Consider the following 9,958-nt stretch of genomic DNA (forward strand, 5'->3'; position numbering starts at 1 on the left):
TTTTTTTCTTATGTGCTTTGTTGCTGTAATTCTTGATGAATACTTAGAAAATAATGTTGGTCACTGATATAGTCCTAATCATTCATCAGCAAACACCTCTTACAATGAAGTTTCAATAGAATGATACAAGACTGGCAAACATTTGCCTCACTCCTCTATCATGTCCATGCAGAGTTGAAGGGCTAGGGGACAAGTGATGTGATAACAGATTTCAGATATGTGGAAGAAAGATTTGACTCTCTCCACATGCAGATGAGGGTAAGAGATAAGTGTTCATGAAGCCAGGTGGCCCTGGGTGGAATTCAGACCTTAGCCACATACTGTGTGATCTGGGCAAGTTTCTTAACATCTCAATATTCTAAGTAACTCTCTAAGACCAAACAAGAGCACATGCTGACTGGTATGGATACTGGGAGTTTCCTTATCTGGAAGTTCCCTAAGTGAATGAATCTGCAGGTTCAGTCCCTATTTCTGGAAAGCCCCAGAAAAGAGAGATAGGAGCCATGGAGGGAAGTTACAAAGAGGCAAATTTCATCTTGATGTATGGAGAAAATACCCGCAAATCAGAATTATCCAGAACCGAATGGGCTCCATATGGAGGCAGGGAATTTTCCATTTATTGAATGGTCCTCAAGTGTAAGCTGAATGACAACTTTCTGCGAATATTATATAAGGAAATCCATGGGTCAAATATCAACTATTGAACCAACTCCTAGTCTTGAAATTCTCTGATTCCATTCACAAGTAGGACCCAGTTCACTTGGATTTAAGTAGCCAATATGACATGCCAATTTCTGCTTTTATGTTGCATTTGAATTCTGCCATTGTGACTTATTGTCTTTGTAACATAATTCATATGAATTCATTTCTCTAAGTTGAAGTTTCCAATTTTGAACCAAAATTTTGATCTTTGAATCAAGAAAGCACTAAGTAGCTTAGTAAAAAGGAATAAATCCAGTACTGAATGGATGATATGAATATGTAATGATACTTTCATTATTTTAAAAAATATTTCACTGAAAAAGAGAATGGAGGAGGAGTGGAGGATAGTGGGGAATAGTTATTCCATGTCTGTACATAAATTCTCATCCTCATCCTCTTCCTTATCATCCAATATTAGAAAAATGAGAGAAAAATTAATGAATTTCATATAGCACTTTCACCTTTGCAATGCGATTTGCATCTATGATCCCACCTGAAAAATACATAGGAGCAGGAGAAAGGAGGATCTAATCTAATGACAGCATGGGTAGAAGATACAAAGGATAGTACTGACATAGTTTAGGGATGGATTGTGACAGGCCTTAAATGTCAAGGAGGGAATTTTTCATTTTTATTTGCATTCAGTAAATGTTATACATGTATATTCAAGACTGCATGGGGTTTGTGTTTCTATTAGTTTATAATGTGAACTATTTTCTTTTCTTGTGCTTTGATTTGAGTGCTTAAAGGTGGTGCATTGGATAAAATGCCAGACAAGGAGTCTGGAAGACTCATCTTCAAGAGTTCAAATGTGGCCTCAGCCATTGACTAGATGCATAACCCTGGGCAAGTTACTTAACTATGTTTGCCTCAGTTTCCTCATTGCAAAAATGAGATGGGAAAGGAAATACTACCTAATATCTTTGTCAAGAAAACCCCAGATGGATTTTGAAGGAGTTCAACACAACTGAGGAACAACTGAACAACAAGAAATACTTCAAAGGGCCTACTTGAAAACTAAGGAGAAAGTTTCCTGTCCATCTTAATAGGTAAATATCATTCAATGACATTAATTTGGAAATAATGTTTACCAAATTGCCAAAGACATAATACAGATCAACAATGTCATGTCCAGTCTGCTTTCTCTAATTTTTATGCAAATTCCACTTTTTTTTTGATTTCTAAATTCAGAATAAAATGAAAAATTCACTAAAAGAAAATAAAATAATCAATGTGACCCATTAGGATTCTGTCAAGGTACAATTTTATAGATCAATAGGTAACCAACAAGCAGCAATGTAGGTGTCCATGGAGTTAGGAAGAACCAAGTTAAAATCTGGCATCAGACACTTCCTCCATGTATGACCCTGGGGAAATCTGTTTTTCTCAGTCTCCTTCTCTATATAATTAGTAAAACAACCGTAGTTCTAACTAGGGTTGTGATAATAGGATAAAAGGAAATATTTGTAAAATGCTTCCTAAACTAAAAACATTTTAGAGATGTTTAAAGTACTACATACAAATCTTAGCTATTATCATTTTGTTACTCATTTTTCAATTGTGCACAACTCTTCACATCACCACTTCAGGTTTTCTTGGCAAATATACTGGAGTAGTTTGCCATTTATTTTCCTATCTCAATTTATAAATAATCCAACTGAGGAAAACAGAGTTAAGTGACTTGCCCAGAGTCATATAGAGAGCAAGTATGAATCTCTGTCCACAGTTCTCCCTTAAATCTATTCCTTATTTTCACTTCATATTCTCAATTGATGGTTTTTGGTCATAGCTATATGGTCTGGTGGTTTTCCCTATTTTCTCTCAACATGTCAGTGTTTAATTTTTCCATCTCTTATTTAATTATCTCTTATTTGACCTTATTCCATTTACCTTGGCTTATAGAACCTACATTATATCTTCATATGTAATATTGTTCTTTATAATATTAGACTTTCCTTTTATCAACAGCCCTAATCTCAGCTGACTTCCTTTCATCTTTGTCCCAACCACTTCATTAGCGCTGAAGCTACTTGTGTCCTCTGCTCTTCACCAATAATGTGGCATTTACCTTCTGTCTGGAAGGGATCATTCTTTCCAAGGTCTTTATCATGGGAATACTCTCCCTGGGTTTTCTTTGCAAAGATACTGGAGAGGTTCGCCATGTCCTTTCCCAAAGGATTTCCTTTTGTCAGAATTCCCCACCTTAACCAGTGCATCTTGGGTGACCTTATGTTGTATAGCTTACAGTTCCATGGAGGTATGTGAGCCCCTCTGCCATGACAAGGCAGGGATCCAGAAAAGGAAGAAAAGAGTAGCTGGATTTGGTCAGAGAACCCCAGCATCTACAAGGTGAAAGAGATGTTAGTTTATTTTGTCCTAACACTGTGTCTTGTGTTCTTCTTGACAACAAATGGTCATTCAGCTTCCTTTGGAAATCCTAGAATGTGGAAAAACTCACTCTCAGGTATTCTTAGTTGGGGGTTCAAGAGCTTATTTTTGTTTCTAAAATATTTTGATCACTCCATTTAAAAAATCCCTGTGTTATTCTATGTATTTTAATATATGAATTTAAATTTTATTTTAAAGAGATCCATAGACTTCACAAGATTATAAAAGAAGTCCATGATACAAAAGAGTGAACCCCTACACAACCTGCTAATGCAGCCTATGACAATTTCCATTATGTTCAAATGAGTAGTAGGCAGAATTGAAGAGGAAAAAAAAGATGAAATTGTAGTGGTGGATTTAGATATTAATTTTAACCAACCCCAGCATCAAGACCACCCTTTCTATTCAACAGTCTCTTGATTTGCTTCATGGTGTCTAATCTTTGAAGAGTAATATTAAAATAACAGTTGATTGAAACAAAATTGTGAACAGTCATTTCATAAGAGCTTTATTGAATTCCAGTGATGGATGGGGAATTTTCTTCATATTGCTCTGAGTACGGGTGTTGGACTAGTTTTTTACAGGTCCATTTCTTTTGAAATTCAAAAATAGGAATATACTTGTTGTTTTAAAATCCAATTGTCATGAGTATTGATCTGAAACCTGTATCCTTTTAAATTCCAACTTGATTTTCCTCTGTAGGGTAAAGGCTTGTCACTCTTTTACAACTTTGACATTTTGAATATTTGTTCAGCTGTTTTAACATAGATATTTATTATTTACAAGGTAAAAATCCTGGATCATTTGGTCAAACTTCATTTAAAAATTTTTAACTACTCATTATTCTGGACTCCTTTCTCTGGATGAATTTCAAGTTTCTGATATTGTTATTAAAATGTGTTTCTCAGGAATAAATGCAATATTTTAGATATTCAAAGTTCAATAGAATTTTTATTTATTTTGCTATATTTTATGAAGCATTAAAGATATTGGTTCTTATAACCTAATCTTGACAATAATTGGCAAATCAATTAATTAAATTCTCTATTCTTCCCCCACATACCCACAAGTTAAATGTCATAAAGACAAGATGGTCCAATCCTTACTTATGTAATTGATTTTAAAATTCATCTATTCACCTTGTAGTCTCTAAATGGAGCCTTATTAAATTTTACCTTTTTAACTCATACCACAAGATGAGAGAGAGCCCTGTCCAAAATCTGAATATATTATAGGAGAAACTGCTATATCCAAATGCATCATTAACTTCAGAACAAAATTATATGTACCTTGATTATAACATAAATAGAAACTAAAGAAATATCTGAACATTTTTATTTAAATATCATCCTTTAGAATTTCTATTGCCAACATGTCTGATTTCAATGATCTTAAGGTCAAATATCCCAGTGAGGTATATCTAAGACCCATAAAATGGAAGTGTATAGTAAAATGGATTAGAAACTAGAATCCAACAATATGTTTTTTACAAGAAACATTTGAAACAAAAAGATACACATGGAATTTATTAAGCTTTAGCTGAATTTAAAAGCAATGATGATATTAGACAAAACAAAAGCAAAAATATGTTTTAAAAAGTAACCAATCAGAGAAATGATATGTTGATAAAATGATATGTAACAGACAATAAATTAATATAATAATTTTATATCAATTCTTTCTGTTAAAGGCAATTTTCTGAATTATGTTGGGAATGGAGTCAAATTTATAAAAATAAAAATGATTCCAGTTAATAAGTTGTCAAGTGATATAGAACAGGCATTTATAAAAAGAAGGCTTGAAACCAATCTATTTTCATAGAATAAAATTCTCTTAATTATTGTTGATTAGTGAAGGGCCAATTGAAACAACTCTGAGGTGCCAATTCACACTGATTAGAAATGAAGTTTTGCTTTTAGTTTGCTTTTTTTAAACATTGTAAACTTCTAAATGTCTGTCTTAGTCTTTCCTTCTCCTGTAGTAGTCAGATTCTATTTTGTAGTTTCCTCATTTTTCCATCCTATTTCTTTATTTTGAACTTCATAGTAAAGTTGGACTCTTCTCATCTCTATATGGGGAGGCATTGTCCCAAGCTTTAGGCTTCTTGTGATGTTCTTTTCAGAGCTAAATTGGGGGTGTACAAGTTTTTGGTGCTTCCAAGGTTCTGCAATCTGGGGATAGGCACTACTAATGGTCAATTGTCATGTTCTTTGAACTCTGATCTTTACCTGGGAAAGGCTTCTTCTTTCCTGCATCTACAAGTAGCCCAGCTCCATTGGGCCCTGGAACTGTGACTGGGGCCCTGTTCTTCTTCAGCTTCATTTCTAGTTCTATTGTCTGCCTTGGAACTTCTCTCTTGAAATGGTCTTATAGTGCTCTTTCCTGCCCAGGGAATTGCAATACAGAACTGAAATAGAAATGCCATTTAATCTCAACTGGACCCAAATTCCTTAAATCTCTTTCTGATTAGTTGTCTGACCTCCTTTGGTCAGACAACTTGTTATCTCAGAGTTCCTATTAAGTAGGAAATTATTATGGATGAGCAAGGGTCCCAATGTCACAGATATCTCTTGATCATCTCCTAAATTTGCTTAATCTGAGAAAATGACCATTTTTTGACTCTCATGCTCTAAAATTTAATTTTAATTACCTTAGCATTGTTTGGAAGAAAAACTGGGAAACTTACTTAGGTGACTACTTCTTCTCTGCCCTCTTGACTCTGCTCCTCCTTCCTAGATAGTCTATTTTTAAAACCCTTACATCCTATCTCAGAATCTAAGTATTGGTTCCATGGTAGTAGTAGTAGTCTTTCAGTAACTGAGGATAGGAATTGTCTTTGTGTGCTTTCATCTGTGATGTAGATGAGCGTGCACAAAAACACTTGTGCGTGAAGGAGATTTAAGTGGAAAAGCTGATGCACAGAGACAGTCCCACTCTCTCGGTGTTGGAAGCCTGAGTCCAGTGGCACGAAAAATCGTTACACCTGGAGACTTCCTCAGCTGCATTGGATGGTCATGTTGTCCTTTGTGCTCCAACACGCCCTGAGCACTCCACAGTGCTTTGCTGCGTCACCATCTCAGCCGTTGAACCTTCTTATTGGATTCTTCCACCTGTTCAGCTGAAGCAGTCTTCACATGCTGGGTGAGCAAAGCCCTGGTTCACCAGGGGTCCATGACGACCCGATGGCTACCCTCACAAGGTTTAGCTGGCCTTTCGAAGCCATTGCCTGGGGTGTGGCCACTGACACATGCTAGCAGCTACTGGGAGCCACAAGTGAGAGCTGGGTGTCAGGTGGGGGTCAGAGGCTGGAGAGATGCCCTAGGAGGGCATGACAAGGCCTCCATACCAGAGATACTAACTACTCCTCCCTGAGCACCCCATACCCTCCATGGTAGAAGAGTAGTAAAGGATAGGCAATTGGTATGAAGTGACTTTTATAGGGTCCAACAACTAGGAAATATCTAAGGCCAGATTTGAAACCAGGACTTCCTATTCCTTGGCTTGGCTCTCTATTCACTGAGCCATTTAGCTGCCCAGCTTTATAGTCCTGATGGTGCCTCTGAAGTCTCTCACCTGAATGTCAAAAAATGTATGAAAATTTTATAGGATAAGAATTCATTGAATATTTCTAAATAAGACATGATACTTTCAAAACAACAGTTACAGATAATTGGGGCCTATATTGGGGTATTAAAAGTCATATCACTCTTATTATCACATTATACTATGTATTTAGTCAGCTGGCTAGGAAAGTATGAAGCACAGAAAGATTAGTTTTATGGGGACAATATTATAGTTGGATTTTCAATTAAGGAGGAAATTTCTCAAATCCTAAAGGAAAGAAAGCAAGCGAGAGTGAGAGTAAATGAGCAAAAGACAGAGAGAAGAGGCTATGCACAGAGCAGTATTTACTGAGCACCTTCAACAGGTATCCTTCATTGGTATGAACTGAGGAGATGACAAGAGATATCTAAGTTCTGCTCTGGGTCTCTGGAGCTCATTATATATATAGGAAACTGGATCAAGTCACGACTGTAAAGGTTAAAATTAAATGGTTGTACTAAATTTTTAAGAGTGTGGTTGTCAAAATTATTACTCAAGTCAGAATGACTTTTTATGGTAAATTCTTTACAAAATAGAAAGAGTGAAAGGAGAGAGAGAGACAGAGACAGAGACAGAGACAGACAGTGACAGAGACAGACAGCAACAGAGACAGAGAGACAGAGACAGAGAGAGACAGAGACAGAGAGAGAGACAGAGACAGAGAGAGACAGAGAGACAGAGAGAAAGAATATTACTCCTACCCAGTCAATACCAGATAAGGCTTCAGAGACCCCAGCAAAGGGGGGTCCAGAGATAAATTAAACAAGGGTTCTAGGCACAAGGCCTCTTATAAGATGAGGGACCTCTCCTCAATTTGGAGGCTAATACCTCCAAAAAGTCAGAAAAGGGAGTCAGGCTTTTCACTCACAAAGATCCAAGAGCAGTGTGTGGTCCCTAGCCAGAGCTTCTCCAAGGCCATGTTGAGAGGAGACAAAACTGATCACAGGAAGTTAACACCATTTTTAATGACAGTTCTTTGCATCACTTCCTGTGCCTTCCTTCCATTTTAAGTGGACCAACTGCAGCTTAGCTTTGCTTCACACTGCCCAGGGGCAGTCAATCATTTTTGATTTGTCCATCACTAGCAGATGTGGGTCATAGATCTCACACACACACATATGGATTAAGTCAGGTTGTATACATTCCTGGTAGCTAAAATCTAAATAGGCAGGGGACAGTTAATCCCTTCTTCACACTACACACTTCCTAACCTTTGTTTTGCAACTCATAAATGGGGAGTAGAGATGATACTACTATCTACATCCCAAGGTGACTAAGATAAAAATACTTAGAAATATTTTTAAAAAGACAGAAAAGTCACTAGATTATTTGGGAAAGAGGGGCACAACTTCTATAAGTTTTCATTTCATGTACCATGTATCAAAATTTCCTTATCTATATGATATATACCTCCATGCATATGTGAATATAGATATATGCATAGACATATGTGTATCTCATATATATATATATATATAATACATCAGCAGTACACATTCTGGACTGGAATGGGAATAATGTGTCACCAAATGATAGAGGATCTGGAGTATAACCAAATATATAAAAAAATGATTCATATTGGACAAATGCCAGATCCTGACAAAAAGAATACTCAAAGCAATAGAGTTCAGGGGAAGATCAAATCCCTAATATGAATTAATTCTAGATTTGGTTCTAAGGAATCTGATTATAGTATGAGTTTCTAAAGAATGTTTAATGTTCTTTATTTTACTTGTGTCCTTCTTATGAAAGTTAGTCCATAATTTCACTGAATGAATTGAGTTTTAAATCAAGCATATATACTTAAATGTCTTCTCTTTTTTCTCGAAGTTATTCCCCATCACATTCACACCATTTCGTTAAGCCTTGAAAGTGTGGCCCAAGAAGCTCAGAAAACCCTCCTTGCTCAATGGCCATTAGTAACCATTCACAAGTCACAGAGTTTATCCTCCAAGGCTTCTCTGAAGACCCCAGTCTCCGCATTCCATTATTTGGCTGTTTCCTCTCCTTGTATCTAGTGGCTCTCACAGGCAATGTCCTGATCATTACAGCCATCACTCTGAACTCAAGCCTCCACAGCCCCATGTACTTTTTTTTGTTTAACTTGGCTATAATGGACATCATCTGCACCTCCTCTATTCTGCCAAAAGTGCTAGAGGGGCTGCTTTCAGAGGAGAATACTATCTCCTACAGAGGCTGCATGACCCAGCTCTATTTCCTCATTTGGTCTGCATCATCAGAATTACTTCTTTTCACTGTCATGGCATATGATCGTTATGTGGCCATCTGCCACCCTTTACATTACAGCACCAGGATGACCAAGATGCTCTGCAATGTGTTGGCAGCTAGTGTGTGGCTGATATGTGCCTTCAATTCCTCCATAAATACTGGTCTGGTGACACAATTGTCCTTCTGTGGACCCAATATGATTACTCATTTCTTCTGTGAGATCCCTCCTCTGTTGTTGCTCTCCTGTACTTCCACCTACATTAACATGGTTATGACTGTGTCATCTGATACCTTCTATGGCTTTATAAATTTTGTTCTAACCTTGGTGTCCTATGGGTTCATTATCTCCAGCATCCTGAAAATCCAGACATCAGAAGGGAAAAAGAGAGCATTCTCTACCTGCTCCTCCCATCTCATTGTGGTGTCCATGTATTACACTGCTGTTTTCTATGCCTATATTAGTCCTATTTGTGGCTATAATCCAGAGAGAAGTAAACTAGCTGGTGTTCTATACACCATGTTGAGCCCAACTTTGAATCCTCTGATCTATACTCTAAGGAACAAGGAGGTCAAAATGGCCCTCAGAAAGCTCTTCCCATGCTTTAGAAATTAACCTGGGACTTTCATTCTTCTTCACCTTGGTTAGATGTATGTTATAAGGCTGCTTATGCATGTAGTTAAGAAAAATGTTTTAAATAATCTGAATTGTCAATATCCTTTGATGATTACCATGATCTCATATATTTGGAATTACAAGGCTCAGATTTATAAAGTTGTTTATTTTCTTCTAAGTATTGTTTAAATCTGAACAGGTTGCTACCATCTCTATATTATTTCCTGATTTATACGTCTATGACAGAAAATTCTTCTCTTCAAATTTTTTAACAGAAGAAAAACATTTTAGTGTTGGAAACCAAAATATTTTTGGTGCCTATGAAAGTGCACACATGTCCTGGTATGCCCATATGTCAGTTTGTATATAGCAATATGTCAATAAAACATATAAAGTACACATTCATGTTAAATATAACTTTAA

At 36.6% G+C, this 9,958-nt stretch overlaps 1 protein-coding gene across 1 annotated transcript; it reads left to right on the forward strand.

Moving 5' to 3' along the window:
* Positions 1 to 8,602: 8,602 nt before the first annotated feature.
* Positions 8,603 to 9,537, forward strand: LOC130454392 (olfactory receptor 13A1-like). Its single transcript, XM_056798030.1, has one exon. The coding sequence runs from the start codon at positions 8,603 to 8,605 to the stop codon at positions 9,533 to 9,535; it is 933 nt and encodes a 310-aa protein (XP_056654008.1). The 3' UTR covers positions 9,536 to 9,537.
* The last annotated feature ends 421 nt before the right edge of the window (positions 9,538 to 9,958 follow it).

The sequence above is a fragment of the Monodelphis domestica genome, chromosome 1 (genome assembly GCF_027887165.1).
Source record: "Monodelphis domestica isolate mMonDom1 chromosome 1, mMonDom1.pri, whole genome shotgun sequence".
In the NCBI taxonomy this organism is placed as follows: Eukaryota; Metazoa; Chordata; class Mammalia; order Didelphimorphia; family Didelphidae; genus Monodelphis; species Monodelphis domestica.

Excerpts from the sequence above, each read along its gene's own strand:
- LOC130454392 (XM_056798030.1), top strand. The coding sequence starts at position 8,603 with ATGGCCATTAGTAACCATTCACAAGTCACAGAGTTTATCCTCCAAGGC.